Consider the following 21,881-nt stretch of genomic DNA (forward strand, 5'->3'; position numbering starts at 1 on the left):
TACTGTATTTATGAATTTAGCACCAAAATATCACGATATATTGAAAACATTAACTATAAAAATGTGTTGGATAATCCAGAATGTTGGATAAGCGAGTGTTGGATAAGTGAGACTCTACTGTACTTAAGGGACGGAGACATAAAGGATTGAGGAGCACCTCACACTGGCCTTTCACTGCAGTCTCAAAATGTGTACAAAGGAAAATATCCCCCAAACCCTATGTAACGTAGTTGCACCGTTCTACCTCCCAGAAATGATATTAGTGCAAATAATATGCTGACCAAAAGGTCGGAGGTTCAAATCCGGGGAGTGGGGTGAGCTCCCACTGTTAGCCCCAGCTTCTGCCAACCTAGCAGTTCGAAAACATGCAAATATGAGTAGATCAATAGGTACCGCTCTGGTGGGAAGGTAATGGCGCTCCATGCTGTCATGCCTGTGGCCACATGTCTATGGACAATGCTGGCTCTTTGGCTTAGACATGGAGATGAGCACCAACCCCCAGAGTTGGACACAACTAAACTTAATGTCAGGGGAAAACCTTTACCAATCTTTACCTACTAATACAGAGGAACAAGTAGGGGGTTCCCTCTCTTTTTTTGGCACCAACATTTGTGAACTACTTTCCGCACAAGAAATACAAAGAAGCAACATAAACACAACAGTCACTTAATCCATATACATTTTAAAAAATGTTTTACCAAATGGCCGAGACTTTAACAACCATCCAAATGTAGTTGAGCTCTGACTTCCAGCATTCCTCACCATTGGCCAGAACTACAGAAAGGTGCCATCCATCAGTATCTGGAGAGCCATATAATTCCCAACCGTGCTCTTGGAGGACTTGGAGATTTTGCAGATGGAATGGTAACAGAACCACACCAGGTCCATATCTCTTTTCCAAAGACAGACCAACCTTGGCATCCCGTCATGCATCCTCATTTGGTGGCAGACTTAATTTTGTGGATGGCGTATGGGCTGGACTCCTTGGGTATCCATATCTCCTCTCCCTCGTGGCCTCTTTGCTCCACTGCTCCTTCCAGGGCCGCAGTCAGCTCCGGCCCAAAGATGTTGTTGGAGTTATGGTAGAGGTTGGTGAGGTGGCGGAAGGAAGAGTTGGACGAGCTGTCGTCACGAGTCTCTTCCTCCGGCTCGTCCCGCAACTTGTTTCGCTCCATCTCCAGGTTGTCGCTTGGCTTTGTGGCCTTGAAGACCTCCTTGAAATCCCGCAGCAAGGCCACTTTGGGCACAAAGAGGAGGAGGAGGAGCACCAGCCCCCCAGAGACCCCACACAGGAAATAAAAGCCAACTTTCTCTGGAACTCCTGCAAGAGAACAAAATGGTACACAGACAGAAACAACCTCTTGTATCTACTAATGTCTCCTACTAGATCAAAAGCCCAACTCATTTGCAGTCCTTGTAGAATTGAGCTGAAGAAGGTTTTGGTATGGTATGGGCTCACTAGGGTTGTCCTATGGCCTTATGTGTCAGTATCCTACATTGACTATTAAGCTATGTCTATGTAATTACGTAACATCTCCTAGTCCAGCCACACCAAGTTCATCTTAAACAGCCAGAAGCCACATCTATCCAAGGAGGCCTGTTTAGCTACTGATTGGGATGTAAGGAGAAGATCCATCCAACCAACCAGAAGTAGGATTCCTGTTGTAACTCCTCGTTGCAGCCTTATTCATTGCTTGGAAGAGGGTACAAATGTCATCCTCTTATACCCCAATTGGTAACTAAACAGCATCCCTTCACTTGATGGCTGTTAAAGGGCCACAATTGTCACTACACCGTAAAGAACTGAAGAACTTCATAGAACATGTCTCCTCAGATCTCCAAAGTTGGGAGAGGACAGGTAGGAAGTGCCATGTTGGCCTTTGCTCTGCCTCAGGACTTACAAAAGCTCAACATACTATACAACCACGCTATGGAAACAAATAATACATTTAAAAGTATTTCTCCATCTGGTTCACATTTCTCTAGCAGGGAATGCACTTTGAGTGCTTCTATGAATCCTCTTGGAGAGGTGGTGGTGGTATAAATTATTATTATTATTTTATTATGACACAGCAAACAAGATAGATATGCTGGATTTCGTATCACAAAATCACAAGTCGAACACTTCCCAAGTGTCTAGGACTGTGTGATGTAATAATAATAATAATAATAATAATAATAATAATAATAATAATAATAATAATGAAAATTATTATTATTATTATTATTATTATTATTATTATTATTATTATTATTATTATTATTATTTTCTTGATTTCCACTGACCAGGAAAGTCTCCCAATCAATCTGTGTTCCTTTTTGCACACAGGCCACCATTCTGTTAGTGATATATTGAGCATAAGTCCACTTTATGATTGCGTATTTTTGGGTCATTGGGAAGATTGTTATTGCCCTTCCTCCCTCTGTAGTATCCAAAACCTGCACCCTGATAACCTCCGACAACAGCCATTCCATTGCTAGTGGAAAGTGGAGGGGACCAGAGACGATTCTGGCTATGTTCCTGTACCAAGTGGAGAGGACCAGAGAAGATTCTGGCTGTGTTCCTGTACCAAGTGGAGAGGACCAGAAATGATTCTGGCTGTGTTCCTGTACCAAGTGGAGAAGACCAGAGAAGAATCTGGCTGTGTTCCTGTACCAAGTGGAGAGGACCAGAGACGATTCTGGCTGTGTTCCTGTACCAAGTGGAGAAGACCAGAAATGATTCTGGCTGTGTTTCTTTACCAAGTGGAGAGGACCAGAGACGATTCTGGCTGTGTTTCTGTACCAAGTGGAGAGGACCGGAGACGATTCTGGCTGTGTTCCTGTACTAAGTGGAGAGGACCAGAGATGATTCTGGCTGTGTTCCTGTACTAAGTGGAGAGGACCAGAGATGATTCTGGCTGTGTTCCTGTACCAAGTGGAGAGGACCGGAGACGATTCTGGCTGTGTTCCTGTACCAAGTGGAGAAGACCAGAAATGATTGTGGCTGTGTTTCTGTACCAAGTGGAGAGGACCAGAGACGATTCTGGCTGTGTTCTTGTACCAAGTGGAGGGGACCAGAGACGATTCTGGCTGTATTCCTGTACCAAGTGGAGGGGACCAGAGACGATTCTGGCTGTGTTCCTGTACCAAGTGGAGGGGACCAGAGACGATTCTGGCTGTGTTCCTGTACCAAGTGGAGGGGACCAGAGACGATTCTGACTGTGTTCCTGTACCAAGTGGAGGGGACCAGAGACGATTCTGGCTGTGTTCCTGTACCAAGTGGAGAGGACCAGAGACGATTCTGGCTATGTTCCTGTACCAAGTGGAGAGGACCAGAGAAGATTCTGGCTGTGTTCCTGTACCAAGTGGAGAGGACCAGAAATGATTCTGGCTGTGTTCCTGTACCAAGTGGAGGGGACCAGAGAAGAATCTGGCTGTGTTCCTGTACCAAGTGGAGAGGACCAGAGATGATTCTGGCTGTGTTCCTGTACCAAGTGGAGAAGACCAGAAATGATTCTGGCTGTGTTTCTTTACCAAGTGGAGAGGACCAGAGACGATTCTGGCTGTGTTTCTGTACCAAGTGGAGAGGACCGGAGACTATTCTGGCTGTGTTCCTGTACTAAGTGGAGAGGACCAGAAACAATTCTGGCTGTGTTCCTGTACCAAGTGGAGAAGACCAGAAATGATTCTGGCTGTGTTTCTTTACCAAGTGGAGAGGACCAGAGACGATTCTGGCTGTGTTTCTGTACCAAGTGGAGAGGACCAGAGACAATTCTGGCTGTGTTCTTGTACCAAGTGGAGGGGACCAGAGACGATTCTGGCTGTGTTCCTGTACCAAGTGGAGGGGACCAGAGACGATTCTGGCTGTGTTCCTGTACCAAGTGGAGGGGACCAGAGACGATTCTGGCTGTGTTCCTGTACCAAGTGGAGGGGACCAGAGATGATTCTGACTGTGTTCCTGTACCAAGTGGAGGGGACCAGAGATGATTCTGGCTGTGTTCCTGTACCAAGTGGAGGGGACCAGAGAAGATTCTGGCTGTGTTCCTGTACCAAGTGGAGAGGACCAGAGACGATTCTGGCTGTGTTCCTGTACCAAGTGGAGGGGACCAGAGACGATTCTGGCTGTGTTCCTGTACCAAGTGGAGGGGACCAGAGACGATTCTGGCTGTGTTCCTGTACCAAGTGGAGGGGACCAGAGACGATTCTGACTGTGTTCCTGTACCAAGTGGAGGGGACCAGAGATGATTCTGGCTGTGTTCCTGTACAAAGTGGAGACGACCAGAGAAGATTCTGGCTGTGTTCTCGTACCCAAGTGCAGACTGAAGTCTTCTTCTTCTGAGATCCACTGGGATCCTCTGGAGGTTTCAGTGGATGATACCATCAGCCTGCATCTGGCCATAGAAACATAGCCAGATGCTTTTTCTATCCCATCTGCTCCCAAACTGCAATATAATGGCCATTAGGTGTCAATGGCTACTGCAATAAAACAGTGAGTCTTGAGGATGGTGATGGGGCCTGTAGTGCAAAGCACTGTGTGCCAAACTCCTACCGCTACACTTGACAATGTAAGATTTTGGCCATGGAGTTTGGCCACTGAAAAATAACAAAGCATTTTCCGAAAAATGAAATCAATGCAGTGGAAGAGATCTCTCATTGGATCACTTTTTAAAAAAACATTTCAGGAGTTTCTATTTTCATCAGACAGGTGTGAGATGGGAAATATGACCAGGGTGTACCTGGCAAGAAATAAAATAGAATTCAGGGAGGCCAGCTATGGTTGCCAGATTTGTCAAATGGGCAGTTCTCTGTTGCCAAATCAGGACTGGCTGATAAGCACAAATAACGTCTGCCCAAAGTCTAATGAGAAATGGTCCTCATGAGAAGTCTAGGCTACCAGTCTTAACTTTAGTGTGGTATGTGGTTCCTGACATGTTTGCTTGTATGCATTTGTGGCGAGAAAGGAAATTTGTGCAGCATTGTTCCCGTTTTGGTCCCAAAGAGCCTGTTGCTCCCGGCCTCCCACCACTGTCCATCCCACACAACCAGGGAAATTACACATACCCCACATATGAGCAAAAGTTTCCAGAGAATTAGTAAATATCATCAGATTTTCCTGGAGCTTGTGCAGCCTTGGCCCGGTGTACCAGCCACCTGCAGCAAACAAGGGGACACAGCAAGGGTTCAGAAGGCAACAGAAAGGCATCTCTCCTTTGGGAAATGTGAGCTGAGCCCATGTTCCACAGGTACGTAGAAGTCCACAGGTTCAAGCTCTAGCATTTCCAAGAGGACTGGGAAATTGTGTTAAAGAGTTGCTGCCAGTCAGTAAAGATACACTGAACCAATGACATATTGGCAGAGGACAAAGTATACAGTATTTAAGGTCAATGTTAGAAGGAGTGTTTGCCTAAACCAATGATGGGCAAGCTTTTGCGTTTGGTGTGCCAAAATTCACCAAAATACCTAGCATGACTTGGGTGGTGTGTCACTTCGAGAAAAAAACCCCCATAATTTCACAATATGTATAATAGTTTAAATAACAAAAATGTATAATCTATATATATAAAAGGGTAATGAAATTTCAGCCTAGGACAAAACAACAAAACTACACATCCCAGAAACACTAAACTTGGCAGCACAACCACTCATCCATGCCTCTATGTTCATACAACAAAAAGAAAAGAAAAATAAAGTCCTAATTAGAGGGAGAGGAATAATTGTTTTTATCCCATTGCTGCCAGTTAGAAGGCTAAGTTCCGCCCAGGGGACAGGCAGAGTTAGGCCTCACCTAGGCCTCTTCCACACTGCCTATAAAATACAGATAATCTGATTTTAACTGGATTATATGGCAATGTAGACTCAAGGCCCTTCCACACAGCTATATAACCCATTTATAATGGACTTAATGTCAGGGGAAAACCTTTACCCTTTACCTTAACTACCACCAGTTCCTCAATACTTTATTTCCCATACCACCATACTTCGCCACAGCAACGTGTGGCCGGGCACAGCTAGTAGTAATATATAACTGTATTAAATAAATCAAAAACTATTTACTATCCTTATTTCCATGTACAACGATCTATGGTACCTCTTGCAGTTTCCACACTGATTTCTCTCTATTCTAGTTTCAATGTAGTCATGAATAATGGATAATATAATAGTAATACAGTAGAGTCTCACTTATCCAACATAAACAGGCCGGCAGAATGTTGGATAAGCGAATATGTTGGATAATGAGGGATTAAGGAAAAGCCTATTAAACATCAAATTAGGTTATGATTTTACAAATTATGCACCAAAACATCATGTTATACAACAAATTTGACAGAAAAAGTAGTTCAATATGCAGTAATGCTATGTAGTAATTACTGTATTTACGAATTTAGCACCAAAATATCATGATGTATTGAAAACATTGACTACAAAAATGCGTTGGATAATCCAGAACGTTGGATAAGCGAGTGTTGGATAAGTGAGACTCTACTGTAATATGATAATATACTACAATAATAATAGAATAATAACAGAATGATATTATATATATATATATATACTAGCTGTGCCTGGCCACGCATTGCTGTGGCGAAGTATGGTGGTATGGGAAATAAAGTATTGAGGAATTGGTGGTAGTTGAGGTAAAGAGTAAAGGTTTTCCCCTGACATTAAGTCCAGTTGTGTCCAACTGCACACTGAAGTGGATTATATGGCAGTGTGGAATCAAGATAATTCAGTTCAAAGCAGATAATATAAGATTATAAATGGGTTATATAGCTGTGTGGAAGGGCCTTGAGTCTACACTGCCATATAATCCAGTTCAAATAAGATAATCTGTGGAAGAGGCCTAAGTGAGGCCTAACTCTGCCTATCCCCTGGGCTGAGTGGGTTGCAAGGAGACCAAGTGGGCGGAGCTTGGCCTTCTAACTGGCAGCAATTGGTAAAAACAATTATTCCTCTCCCTCTAATTAGGACTTTATTTTTCTTTTCTTTTTGTTGTATGAACGTAGAGGCATGGATGAGGGATTGTGCTGCCAAGTTTAGTGTTTCTGGGATGTGTAGTTTTGTTGTTTTGTCCTAGGCCGAAATTTCATTACCCACACACACACACACAAATGTAATGTGCATAATTCCCATGGAGTAAACAACAAAACCACTGGACCAAATCACACCTAATTTGGCCACAAAAGACATAGTCATCCAATCAATCTGCATGCAGCAGCGTGTCAGCAAAAATGGCCAGGCGTGTCAGTGTTGACACGCGTGTCATACGTTGGCCATTACTGGCCTAAACCCACCCACTCACATATAACGTCTGTGAGAAGTTTCTACTAGGTAATTCCTGTTCCAGAAATTGACCAATGGTCGAGGCAAAGGCATTTACCATGTGTGTAATCCGAGATGGCAAAAGGGTCTTCCCGGGAGTCATGTCCCACTTCTTCAAGCAACTTCCTTGGCACTGAGAGGAAATAGGAGAAGTATTGTGTTACGAGGAGGATTGGAGATCTGCTTCTACTTTCCATTGTTCTCATTATTATTGCTGGCCATGTTTATACTCATGTATAAATCAACTTCATGTAGGGCAGGTTTTGGGGGCAAAATTATGGATTTTGAAATGACCCGTGGATAGGTTGAGGGTCATTTAATGGAGAGGGGAAAGTGTCATAGTTGCTCCCTCTGGTAGTTGGAGAATAATGTGAGAAGAGTTTTTATAGCACATGGAAATCCCACCAGAGCACATGTTTGGCTGCCTTGGGAAAGAGAACACTGTGGTCTCTACTGGCCTTTGCTCTGGCCCAGCAGTGACTTTCTTTGCCCTTACTATAGATAGGTGGGAACATTACCCTCCTATAAAGCATTAGCTTTGCTACCAGAAGCACATCAGGAAATTTAATGTTCTCATACCTGATGTTGCTGTGGATCTACTGCTGTCCAGATTGAAAACACAAGAGGTTTAAGAAGTATCAATGAGAAAAACACCATATGCTGCCTGTGTTAGGCTTAGCTGTAATCCTCAAAGGTGTTGGTGAAAAAGACTGTAGTTATTTATTTATTTATTTGCACTCTCAGGGTGGCTTACAAGTACATACAATATTATTATAATATTATTATATAATATTATAATATTAGCATAGCGTAATATAAGCATTATATATTACTATATAGTACTATACCATTAGGTAAAGGTTTCCCCTGACGTTAAGTCCAGTCGTGTCCGACTCTGGGGGTTGGTGCTCATCTCCATTTCTAAGCCGAAGAGCCAGCGTTATCCGTAGACACCTCTTGGTCATGTTGCCAGCATGACTGCATGGAGCACCGTTACCTTCCCGCCGGAGCGGTACCTATTGATCTACTCACATTGGCATGTTTTCGAACTGCTAGGTTGGCAGAAGCTGGGGCTAACAGCGGGCGCTCACTCCGCTCCCTGGATTTGAACCTGGGACCTTTCAGTCTGCAAGTTCAGCAGCTCAGTACTTTAACAAAACTGATCCACCGGAGGCTCCACTATACTCCACTATACCCTATACTATACTACTATACTGCAGTATTATTAGTAATATTACATGTAATATATAATATACAATTATAATAATGTACTATTATTACTATTATTATTAAATTGTATTGCGTTATAATATTATTATCAATATTATATGTCTAAGGTCCCAGGTTCAAACCCCGGGAGTGGCATGATTAGCATGATGTTAGCTCTAGCTTATGCCAACCTAGCAGTTCCAAAACATGCCAATGTGAGTAGATCAATAGATACCGCTCCAGTGGGAAGGTAATGGCGCTCCGTGCAGTCATGCCGGCCACATGACCTTGGAGGTGTCTATGGACAACGCCGGCTCTTCAGCTTAGAAATGGAGATGAGCACCAACCTCCAGAGTCAGACATGACTGGACTTAACGTCAGGGGAAAACCTTTACCTTTATCTATACCTATAGAATATATTATATTATTAGTATAGCATAATATTAGCATTATATACTATTAAATTGTTATACAATATTGTTATATTTTACCAAAACTTTGCAACTCATCTATGGGAAATAAGTATGAATGGCTTGGCGTTGAATGGTAACATCCATTGCCTTTACAAAATATCTACTCCTTGAGACGAAAACTGAAATCATGGCAACCCTGACATTTCTTTTCCTTGGGTTGAGAGTATGCAAGTTGCCTGAAGTCATCTATTAGGTTTCAATGACTAAGCAAATCTTGGTCTCCAGAGATGTAGTTCAATGCTCAAACCACTACACCATGCTGGCTCTCAACTTATTGTTGCATTCAATTTTGGGGAGCTGGAGATGCTTACAAATCCCAATGTCCTTACCACATGTGTAGGAGACTCTCAGCTGCTTCTTCACACCAGGAAAGCAGGGGTCACCAAAGGTGGACTTATTTGCAAGGATGGTACAGTTCTGCTTCCTGTGGCATCTCCGGGAGACTCTCCTTAAGGCATCCGGGGCCACACACTCTACAACATCGATAGAAGAAAGTCAGCCAAAGAGAGGAAAGGGACCCCAGGTTCTCCATCTTCAGTCATGTGCACAATTCACCAAGTTTGGACTCTTTCTCTTATACGGTTGTAGTATGGAGATATCACTTTAATTGCCATCCTATGTAAGCTTGGGATTTGTAGTTTGGTGGGTCATTAGAACTAGTAGAGAATTTATTTATTTATTTATTTATTTATTTACAGTATTTATATTCCGCCCTTCTCACCCCGAAGGGGACTCAGGGCAGATCACATTATGTACATATAGGGCAAACATTCAATGCCCATAAACACATCGAGACAGAGACAACAGACAGACAGACGCAGAGGCAATTTAACCTTCTCCTGAGGGGATGTTTGATTCTGGCCACAGGGGGGAGCAGCTGCTTCATCATCCACTCTGACAGCACTTCCTCATTCCAGGTCATAAATTAGTTAAACTTGCCTCCCCACTTTTTATAAGTGGTACCTCATTTCCTACTTGATAGATGCAACTATCTTTCGGGTTGCTAGGTCAGCAATGAGCAGGGGTTATATTTTATTTTTAATTGATGGGTGCTCACCCTGCCATGGGCTGGCCTTGAACTCATGACCTCATGGTCAGAGTGATTTCTTGCAGCAGCTGTTTACCAGCCTGCGCCACAGCCCGGCCCCGGTATCAAAGTGCTACAATTGTCTGAAGGGTAGGAGCCCACGGTGGCACAGTGGATTAAACCCTTGTGCTGGCAGGACTGATGACTTGAAGGTTGGGTTGCTGACCTGAAGGTTGCTGGTTCGAATCCAACCGGGGAGAGCGTGGATGAGCTCCCTCTATCAGCTCCAGCTCCATGTGGGGACATGAGAGAAACCTCCCACAAAGATGGTAGGTAAAGGTAAAGGTTTCCCCTGATGTTACGTCCAGTCGTGACTGACTCTGGGGGTTGGTGCTCATCTCCATTTCTAAGCCGAAGAGCCGGCATTGTCCATAGACATCTCCAGGTCATGTGACCGGCTCACTCCGCTCCCGGGATTTGAACCTGGGACCTTTTGGTCCGCACGCTCAGCAGCTCAGTGCCACTGTGCCACCAGGGGCCCCACAAAGATGGTAAAAACATTAAAACATCCGGGCAATGTCCTTGCAGACAGCCAATTGTCTCACACCAGGAGCAACTTGCAATTTTTCAAGTCACTCCTGACATGAAAAAAATTGTGTGAAACACAAGCAATGCTGGTGAGAAAGTGAGAAGAGGAAACTAACCCTTCTCCCAGTAGATGTGTTCCTCTTACTCCCCGGAAGAACATCCAAACCCCACAGTCGCTTGGACTTCACCTGGCCTCTCGCTTCCCTTACATACCTATGTCCGCTCCTGTCTCATTCACAGAATAACATTCCAGCTTCCCTTGCAAAGGTCTCCCATAGACGGCAGAGTAAATGGCTAGGACAGATTTGTTTCGGCACTGCAGCCTCAGCTTCTCATCTTCACACACTGTCTTCAAACGGTGGTTGGCTGGGAAGGAACACAAGCTTTCACTCTCTTTGTGTAACCCCATGTTAGTTTTTATTTAACATATTATCAGTCCACATTTTTAGTGTTAATCCACATATTTTAGTATACATTAGGCTATTAGTAGGCTATTTGTATTGTATTTTGACATGATGGAAGCCGCTTTTGGTCCTTTTGCAGGAGAAAAGCGGCATATAAATAAAGAATTATTATTATTGACACAACGACATTGTATGACACAGCAAACATGATAGATATTGCTGGATTTCGTATCACAAAATCACAAGTCGAACACTTCCCAAGTGTCTAGGATTGTGTGATGTATTTTCAGATGATGCATGCAGATCCCAGTAGGGTGGCCTTTTGCAATTGGCAAATCGTAATTTTGTCAATGAATTATTATTATTAATTAATAATATTTATTATTATTATAAAGAATTATTACAGTAGAGTCTCACTAATCCAAGCTTGGATAAGTGAATATCTTGGATAATAACGAGAGATTAAGGAAAAGCCTATTAGACATCAAATTAAGTTATGATTTTACAAATTAAGAACCAAAACATCATGTTATACAGCAAATTTGACAGGAAAAGTAGTTCAATACGCAGTAATGTTATGTTGTAATTACTGTATTTACGAATTTAGTACCAGAATATCATGATATATTGAAAACATTGACTATAAAAATGGCTTGGATTATCCAGAGGATTGGATAAGCAAGACTTGGATAAGTGAGACTCTACTGTATTATTATTATGATTATGATTATTATGATTATTATGATTATTATAAATTATTATTATTATTATTGTAAATTATTCTTATTATTCTTATTATTCTTATTATTATTATTATTATCATTATTATTATTATTATTATCATCCACTGGTGTTTGGTTCCAGGACCCCTGTAGATGCTCCAGTCCTGAAAACAGTTCAAAAACAGTGTGGTAAAATGTTGTCCCTTATACAAAATGGTAAATCAAGATTTGATTTTTGGATTTTTTAAAAATATTTCCAAACTATGAATGGTTGCATCTGTGGATGCAGAATCCATGAATACGGAAGGCCAACTGTTCCACAAAGTTGCAAACTTTACAAGAACAATAATACAAAGATTTATCAGAACACCATTAACTGTTAAACCATATAGTACAATGGCTGCAGTAAAGTTCTGATGCAATCCTAGGCCAAAGTAAATAATACTGCACAAGGTAAATAATATGGCAATAGGTGTTAACATCAATTAGAGCAGATTTACATAAGTGGGGGTCATTACACAAAAAGACCCCCAGTGGTGCAGTGGATTAAACCCTTGTGCTGGCAGAATCGCTGACTGAAAGGTCAGCGATTTGAATCCAGGGAATGGGGTGAGCTCCCATCTGTCAGCTCCACCTTCCCGTGCAGGGACATGACAGAAGCCTCCCACAGGATGATAAAATATCAAAACATCCAGGTGTCCCCTGGGCAACGTCCTTGCAGACAGCCAATTCTCTCACACCAGAAGCAACTTACAATTTCTCAGGTCACTCCTGACACAAAAAAAATACACAAAAGTCACTATTTCTTCTATATGCAAGCTCTTACAAGCAGGTAGGTATACAAATACGACATCCACTACTGATTTCAGAACCAGAATTGGGAAAAGTTATTTCCCCAGATGTTATTTCTCTAGGAATTCTGGTCGGGAAAGTTATTCAAGAAGAAAATCTTTCCAATTCCTGCTTAAAACTGCAGTCAGGTAATTCTGGATGAAATCATTTCCAAGCACAGCAAACAGGACAGGCTGCTGTGGCTTTCACCTCCACATCTCCTCCCAGACAGCCAGAGAGTCGTCACTAATCACTCCTGAGATGGAAATGTTCAAAGAACGATCACCGTATAGTGTCATTGCCAAAGAGCCCGAGTCTTTGAAGCGACTTGAGCTGACTGACCTGGTCGGCACTTGTATGAAACCACCAAGTATTTGTGGGTTCCTGGACAAGGGTCGGGTCCGAACACTCGGCTGTGGACCGAGAAATGGCACCATCGCTGGTCTTGACACTCGTCCATCATTTTCTGGGGGAAACAAGCAGGGAATGAAGAGAAGTATAGGTAAGGTAAAGGTTTACCGACTCTGTCCGACTCTGGGGGTTGGTGCTCATCTCCATTTCTAAGCCGAAGAGCCAGCGTTGTCTGTAGACACCTCCAAGATCATGTGGCCGGCATGACTGCATGGAGAGCTGTTACCTTCCTGCCAAAGCGGTACCTATTGATCTACTCACATTGGCATGTTTTCGAACTGCTAGGTTGGCAGAAGCTGGGGCTAACAGCGGCTGCTCACGCCACTCCCAGGGCTTTAACACACTGCGCCACCGGGGCTCCTGAAGAGAAGTATAATTGTCTTTTCTGGCCAGTGAAGATGCCCTCTTGAAGTCAACTTGACAACAAACAATAACAGCCAAATGCAAACGATCAGCTAACCGCTAGGTGGCATCATGCCCTTTGAGAAAGTCATTGAATTGTTTGCTTTCTTCATTTCCTGGCCTCTTAGGCTGGATCTATATCTCAGGATCTGATCCTAGATTATCTGCTTATCCCAGATGATTTGGCAGTGTAGACTCATATAATCTGGGATCAGATCTTGGGATACAGGGCAGTGTAGATCCAGTCGCTACACCTCACCAACATGACACACGGGCTAATTTCTGTCTTGACAGTTCGGTGGTTGTTGCATTTTCAAAGAGATGCACTGGGTTTATTATTGAAGTGCCAACTATGGCTCTTGTGGGATGACAAAACTCAAATCTTGCAGACATCCACTAGAATAGCCCTTTCCAAACTTTCCGAAACAGTTCCGTTGGACTACAATTTGCCTCATTCCCAGTCTTTAATGTGAACACAGTAAGCTGACACATTCCTCCAATATCTATTGGTGAGTCTGCAAGAGTGATTCCCAAAGTGGGCGCTACCGCCCCCCGGTGGGCACTGCAGCGATCCAGGGGGGCAGTGATGGCACCAATTAGGACACAGGGGTGGGGCCAGAGGAGGGGCGGGGCCTCTTCCCAAGTGCCGGAGACAGGGCTGAGCACCTGAGGTGCCTGTTAGGACACATGGGGGCGGAGCTAGAGGAGTGGGCGTGGCTTTTTCCCAAGAGCCCGAGACAGGGCTGAGGATCTATACCTCTCCTGAGGCTCTTGTTGGGACACAGAGGGCGGAGCTAGGGAAGGGGGCGGGGCCTCCTTCCAAGAGCCCGAGACAGGGCTGAGCCTCTATACCTCTCCTGAGAGGCCTTTTAGAACTAAAGGGCAGGGCTAGGGGTGGGGGCGGGGCCTCTTCCCAAGAGCCCGAGACAGGGCTGAGCCTCTATACCTCTCCTGAGAGGCCTTTTAGAACTAAAGGGCGGGGCTAGGGGTAGGGGCGGGGCCTCTTCCCAAGAGCGCGAGACAGGGCTGAGCCTCTATACCTCTCCTGAGAGGCCTTTTAGAACTAAAGGGCGGGGCTAGGGGTGGGGGCAGGGCCTCTTCCCAAGTGCCGGAGACAGGGCTGAGCCTCTATACCTCTCCTGAGAGGCCTTTTAGAACTAAAGGGCGGGGCTAGGGGTAGGGGCGGGGCCTCTTCCCAAGAGCGCGAGACAGGGCTGAGCCTCTATACCTCTCCTGAGAGGCCTTTTAGAACTAAAGGGCGGGGCTAGGGGTGGGGGCGGGGCCTCTTCCCAAGAGCCCGAGACAGGGCTGAGCCTCTATACCTCTCCTGAGAGGCCTTTTAGAACTAAAGGGCGGGGCTAGGGGTAGGGGCGGGGCCTCTTCCCAAGAGCGCGAGACAGGGCTGAGCCTCTATACCTCTCCTGAGAGGCCTTTTAGAACTAAAGGGCGGGGCTAGGGGTGGGGGCGGGGCCTCTTCCCAAGAGCCCGAGACAGGGCTGAGCCTCTATACCTCTCCTGAGAGGCCTTTTAGAACTAAAGGGCGGGGCTAGGGGTGGGGGCGGGGCCTCTTCCCAAGAGCGCGAGACAGGGCTGAGCCTCTATACCTCTCCTGAGAGGCCTTTTAGAACTAAAGGGCGGGGCTAGGGGTGGGGGCAGGGCCTCTTCCCAAGTGCCGGAGACAGGGCTGAGCCTCTATACCTCTCCTGAGAGGCCTTTTAGAACTAAAGGGCGGGGCTAGGGGTAGGGGCGGGGCCTCTTCCCAAGAGCGTGAGACAGGGCTGAGCCTCTGTATTCCTCCCCTGAGGCGCTGGTTAGAACACGGGGGCGGGGTAGAGGTTCAGTCCTGTCAGGCACTTGGGAAGAGGCCCTGCCCCCTCCTCTAGCCCCACCCACTGTGTCCTGGTAGGCACCACAGGATAGGGATAGAAGCTCAGCCCTGCTTCAGAGCTCGTAACTCCACCCAGTCCTGGCCGCCCACTTGTGGCCCCGCCCACCTCCCCTCGCAGCCCTGCCTCTTGGACTAGGGGAGAGGCTCAGCCCCGCCCTCTTTTGCAGGAGCCACGCCCACCCCTCTAAGCCACGCCCCTCCCCTTTCCAGGGGCGCTGAGTCATATTTTTTCTGGAAAGGGGGCGGCATGCCAAATAAGTTTGGGAACCACTGGTCTACAAGATCAAATGTGGCTTTCCACATTGTCTGTAACCAGAAAGCAACATTCCCAGGCTTTGGAAAAAAATTCCCTCTTTATGCTCTTCACAACCTGAACTTGAGGGTCTCGTACCTGCCGGGCTGTGGCAGACGCACACTCGGTGCTTTCCAAAGAGACGTCCCCTGAGGTGGGGCAAAGGTTTTGACTGGGCACCCGGCGCCCATAGAAAGCAGAGAGGACCACAATGGAGGTCCTATGGGGACATATGATGGTCAGCTGCTTCCCATCGCAAGCGTGGGCAGTCTGGTTCTTCAAAACCTTCTGTAAGTAACCTGGGATGGGAAACAAAGCAAAGGGGCTTCAGCAGACTGGGAAGACAATAATGTTATGCCTTATCAATTTGGTGTGTTTCCATTTACACCAGGACCTTCTAGGCATGTTAGACTACAACTCCCAACATCTTTACTTTTTTTTTCGTGTCAGGAGCAACTTGAGTCGCTTCTGGAGTGAGAGAATTGGCCGTCTGCAAGGACGTTGCCCAGGGGACGCCCGGATGTTTTTGATGTTTTTACCATCCTTGTGGGAGGCTTCTCTCATGTCCCCGCATGGAGCTGGAGCTGATAGAGGGAGCTCATCCGTACTCTCCCCAGGTGGGATTCGAACTCTTTACTCACTTAGGGCCTTTCCACACAGCCATATAACCCAGAATATCAAGGCAGATAATCCACAATATCTGCTTTGAACAGGGTTATCTGCATCCACGCTGGCATATAACCCAGTTATATTTGATTTAAAGTCTCGCAACTAATCCAAATTGATTAACCAGGTATTTCATTTTAGGAAATTATTTCAGTGGGTCTTCTGACATTAAGATAATTTCTTGCAAGATAACATTAAGATAATGTCATCCGCAAATAAGATAATTTCATCTGCAGGCTAAAAATCTAGACCTCCCAAGTTCAAAGCAGATAATGTGGGATTTTATACAACTGTGTGGAAGAGGCCTTAGAGATACCTATAGTCCCAATTTACTCTTAGAAGTGAAATTAGGAGGCAGATCTGATCCAAGGTAAGCTTAGCAGTTCTAGATTTTTAGCCCTTCCAGCAATGTCCATACTCCTTTCTTTTCCAGAGCTTTCAAAATAGATTTCATCTTAGTTCTTCTTTTTCTTTGTTATTTAACTTTGTTGCCAATATTTTTGTTCGATTGAAAGTCTCGCAACTAATCCAAATTGATTAACCAGGTGTATCATTTTAGGAAATTCCTTCAGTGGGTCTTCTAACATTAAGATAATGTCATCCGCAAATAAATTTATTTTATATTTTTGACTTTACATTTTTATTCCTATTAGGTTTTCATCTTTGTGTAATTTCCTTGCTCAGATTTCTACAAGGGTGAGAGGGGACACCCCTGTTTCACACCTCTCTGTATTGGAAACATTTTGATCATGTGTCCATTAATTTTAATTTTAGCTCTCTGTTCTGTGTGTATGGCTTGTATTCCAGTCATACATTTTTCTCCATATCTTAAGTTATTTAGTAAGGAGCCGCAGTGGTGTAATGGGTTAAACCCTTGTTCTGGTTGGACTGCTGACCTGAAGACTGGATTGCTGACCTGAAGGTTGCCAGTTCGAATCCATGAGATGGGGTGAGCTCCCATCTGTCAGTTCTAGCTTCCAGGGACATGAGAAAAGCTTCCCAGCAGGATGGCAATACATCGGGACATCCCCTGGGCAATATCTCTGTAGACAGCCAATACTCTCACACCAGAAGCGACTTGCAGTATGTTCTCAAATCGCTTCTGACATAATAAAAAACTTATTCAGTATTTCTATAATGAAATTCCAGTTTAGTCTAGCGAAGGCTTTCCAGCATTCAATAGTGTTCAATTATATTTAGAGTTCTGATAGAAAGAGCATTCACCTCCTTCTCTCATCAGCCTGTAAGAAGATGAAGAGAAATAGCTAAAAGTATCAGGGCTTCAGCATCATTTAAACTTTAGAATTCATTTCCTACATAATGCTGTTTTTCAATTTGCATCTGAGTCTCTATGTAAATTTTGATATTTAGACTTTGAGGACCCTTTCCCCATCAGAGACATCAGTCACAATAGAAGAGATACTAAACCAGAGCCTCCCTCCCTCCAGTTTTGCTTCAACTCATATCCAGACTCACCTGAAAACTCAGGCGCTGCCTCCAGCAAAGCTGAAAAATAGATGAAGCCCACAGCCGTTTCAACAATCCAAAGCCAACTCAGCAGCTGAGATCCAGGCATTGCATCTTCCACTGAATCCTAGAGTTCCTGCTATTGCCTGGGTCCCAGCGTTGTTCTCACTCCAAACCCATTCGTGTTTCTCATCTCTTTCTGCTGCTGGAACTCAAACACTCCTATTGTCCATTAACAATGAGTTGGTTCTTTGTGTTGCCGGCAGTGAGTGTGTGCCTGTGTTAACCGAAAGAGGTCCGACACTCCACTCAGTGCCAGCCTTATATATCTTAATGCCTGAATGCAACACATCAAAATAATTCATATCCAACTCTTTATGAAGATTTTTTTCCAGTTTGTAAGATGGAAGTAGGAGTACAAAATTGTGTTTTCCTGAAAGTTGACACCCAAAACACAACAACAACAACAACAATAATAATAATTGCATTTGGCCTTAATTAAGGCCAATTAAGGACAAGATCAAAAAATCAGCTGATGACCCAAAATGCAGACTGTGCAAGGAAACCAACGAAACCATTGATCATCTCCTCAGCTGTTGTAAGAAAATCACACAGACAGACTACAAACAGAGGTACAACTATGTGGCCCAATTGATCCATTGGAACTTATGCCTCAAGTACCACCTCCCAGCAGCAAAGAACTGGTGGGATCACAAACCTGCAAAAGTATTGGAAAATGAACAATCAAGGATACTGTGGGACTTCTGAATCCAGACTGACAAAGTTCTGGAACACAACACACCAGACATCACAGTAGTGGAAAAGAAAAAGGTTTGGATCATTGATGTTGCCATCCCAGGTGACAGTTGCATTGACGAGAAACAACAGGAAAAACTCAGCCGCTATCAGGACCTCAAGATTGAACTTCAAAGACTCTGGCAGAAACCAGTGCAGGTGGTCCCGGTGGTGATCGGCACATTGGATGCCGTGCCAAAAATCTCAGCCGGCATTTGGAAACAATAGACATTGACAAAATTACGATCTGCCAACTGCAAAAGGCCACCCAACTGGGATCTGCACGCATCATCCGAAAATACACCACACAGTCCTAGACACTTGGGAAGTGTTCGACTTGTGATTTTGTGATACGAAATCCAGCATATCTATCTTGTTTGCTGTGTCATAATAAAATAATAATACTTTATTTCTATCCCGCCACCATCTCCCAGAGGGACTCAAACAAAACATTCAAGGTGTGACAGAAAATACAAAAAACAACAATTGCAAAACAAAACATAGGCAATAAACAGTCAACACAATGAATGTTTGTGTGCACAGATGTAGAAACTGCTTTTTAGATGAGAAAGCTCTTTCATATGCTTTGGAAATGGAAGACCTCCTGTGGCTCAGAGGCTGGAAAGATACTTTTTGTAGTACTATTCAATGAAGAAGACATCCAACATGGTCTCTAACCATGCAGACTGGGAGATTCTAGGAATTAGAGTCCAAAAATGTGTTTTCTTTGTATGCGAGGATCAGTTACATGCTTTGAAGGAACGTTTGGTTTCACTTAATGCACTTTTGGTATATTTGTAGAGGAAATAAAATATCCAAGGCACTGCCTGTGTCCACAGTTCTCTTCTCTAAGACAAACAAAACTTTAGAAGAAGGTCTCACGATGTCCAATAATATGACACATGGATCTGGACCTTGAGGTCTCTCTTTTTCCCTCTCTCTTTCTATCTCAAACTGGAACTGGGCTTGAAACCTCAATTCATTTTTCCTCTCGATGGGCTGGATTCCTGTTGAAGGTAAAGGCAAAGGTTTTCCCCTGACATGAAGTCTAGTCGTGTCCGACTCTGGGGGTTGGTACTCATCTCCATTTCTAAGCTGAAGAGCCGGCGTTGTCCGTAGACACCTCCAAGGTCATGTGGCCGGCATATTTTCCAGGTGGGCCTTAGAAAAAGTCCTATCCAAAACCCCAGAGAATGAATAATTACAACTACAACAACACTTGTCAGCTGATGACCCAAAATGCAGACTGTGGAAGGAAGCTGACGAAACCATTGATCATCTCCTCAGCTGCTGTAAGAAAATCGCACAGACAGACTACAAACAGAGGCACAACTATGTGGCCCAAATGATCCATTGGAACTTATGCCTCAAGTACCACCTGCCAGCAGTAAAGAACGGGTGGGATCACAAACCTGCAAAAGTATTGGAAAATGAGCACGCAAAGATACTGTGGGACTTCCGAATCCAGACTGATAAAGTTCTGGAACACAACACACCAGACATCATAGTTATGGAAAAGAAAAAGGTTTGGATCATTGATGTCGCCATCCCAGGTGACAGTTGCATTGACGAAAAACAACAAGAAAAACTCCGCCACTATCAGGACCTCAAGATTGGACTTCAAAGACTCTGGCAAAAACCAGTGCAGGTGGTCCCGGTGGTGATGGGCACACTGGGTGCCGCGCCAAAAGACCTCAGCCGGCATTTGGAAACAATAGACATTGACAAAATCACAATCTGCCAACTGCAAAAGGCCACCCTACTGGGATCTGCACGCATCATCCGAAAATACATCACACAGTCCTAGACACTTGGGAAGTGTTTGACTTGTGATTTTGTGATATGAAATCCAGCATATCTATCTTGTTTGCTGTGTCATAATATAATAATAATAATAATAATAATAATAATAATAATAATAATAATAACAACAACAACAACAACAACAACAACAACAATAATAATAATAATAATAACTTTATTCTTATATCTTGCCCCGTCTCCCCAGAAGGACTTGGGGTGGCTCACATGGGGACCAAGCCCAAAATACAACAGCAAAATGAATTTAAAGCATATAAACATATAAAACAAAGCATATAAAATACAGCAAAAACATACTCAACCAATCAATACCCAAGGCATAGTGAGCATATTCGAGATTGGAAGTAAGGCAGTAAAATTTATATGTGTGAAATATTTGTGCAATATCTTGCAACCTCTAGAGCTGACAAGACAAGATGGATCAGTGTCTAATAGGAGTGATGGCTTCACATGTTACAAAATGTTCATAGAAAGTAGTTCAAGACCTGCCTTTTCTAACCTGGTGCTCTCCAGTAATGTAACATTTTCAGCTAGTGTGGCAAAAGTTGCAGACCGACAAACCCGGAGTGCTTGCTGTATCCATACAGTACTCTTCTAGATAGACAGATATTCTAAGATGTCCAAGATCTGCTCGTCTTGGCCAATGTGCTTCAGAAGAGTTAAGCTTCCAGCATTCCGCAAATGCATTTGATTGAAAGCCCCACAGGTTCAGGGACTATCTCAGTCACCAACCACAGCCCACAAAATCCATCCGCTGAGAAATCCGAGGTCAGCAAGGACAAAGAGGACAAGACACGAGTGTCTCAGAGGGAGAACCCATTCAGCACTTTAAACCGAGCTGTGAAAGGAAGCTATTGTGGCAGAAAGCACAACGCAGCGGGATAAACATCACCTGCTTTCGTCTCATGCCCTGCTCCAGAGACGTCCAGCATGGTTTCCTCCAGCTTGCTTGCTTTGTTAAATTGGTTTGGAAGGAAAACATTGACCTTTCCGATCAAGGAGAGAGAATGTGATGCATTTGCTGGTGAAAGGACTTAAAATGAAGCATAACAGATAAGAACGCAAGAGAACTTGGCTGATCTAGCCAACAGATCTCATAAGAAATACTGTGACTATGATACCAGCAGTTTAGTAACTGGGAAGACATGAAAAAAATGGCATATCAGGGAGTGATTCTGTTCAGAGCCAGCCAGCAATGTTCTTTGGTAGAGTATTCCATATACCCCCCTTCTTGGTTTTCCATCCTATCATAGAATCATAGAATAGTAGAGTTGGAAGAGACCTCATGGGCCATCCAGTCCAACCCCCTGCCAAGAAGCAGGAAATCGCATTCAAAGCACCCCCAACAGATGGCCATCCAGCCTCTATTTAAAGGCCTCCAAAAGCCTCCATCCTGCCCCCCCCCCCCCACACACACACACAGAGTGCATCTACACTATGGAATTAATGCAGTTCATTTCTCTAGACATTGGGTTGCTATGAGTTTTCCAGACTGTATGGCCATGTTCCAGAAGCATTCTCTCCTGAAGTTTCCAGCTGTAACCAGCTGCAATAAATCACTACTGACCGAGAGGTCATGAGTT

At 44.3% G+C, this 21,881-nt stretch overlaps 1 protein-coding gene across 2 annotated transcripts; it reads right to left on the reverse strand.

Moving 5' to 3' along the window:
- Positions 1-661: 661 nt before the first annotated feature.
- Positions 662-17,946, reverse strand: LOC100565072 (protein eva-1 homolog C). Of its 2 annotated transcripts, XM_062963946.1 has the most exons (8): positions 17,692-17,938; positions 15,649-15,848; positions 12,899-13,022; positions 10,813-10,965; positions 9,314-9,457; positions 7,361-7,435; positions 5,044-5,133; positions 662-1,321 (listed from the first exon to the last, which is right to left on the reverse strand). In XM_062963946.1, the coding sequence occupies exons 1-8, from the start codon at positions 17,789-17,791 to the stop codon at positions 936-938; spliced, it is 1,272 nt and encodes a 423-aa protein (XP_062820016.1). In that variant the 5' UTR covers positions 17,792-17,938; the 3' UTR covers positions 662-935. The 2 variants fall into 2 exon arrangements, with proteins under 2 accessions (XP_062820016.1, XP_062820017.1); XM_062963947.1 differs by lacking the exon at positions 5,044-5,133 and having other exon boundaries at positions 17,692-17,946.
- Positions 17,947-21,881: the final 3,935 nt, after the last annotated feature.

The sequence above is a fragment of the Anolis carolinensis genome, unplaced genomic scaffold (genome assembly GCF_035594765.1).
Source record: "Anolis carolinensis isolate JA03-04 unplaced genomic scaffold, rAnoCar3.1.pri scaffold_12, whole genome shotgun sequence".
NCBI classification, from domain to species: Eukaryota; Metazoa; Chordata; class Lepidosauria; order Squamata; family Dactyloidae; genus Anolis; species Anolis carolinensis.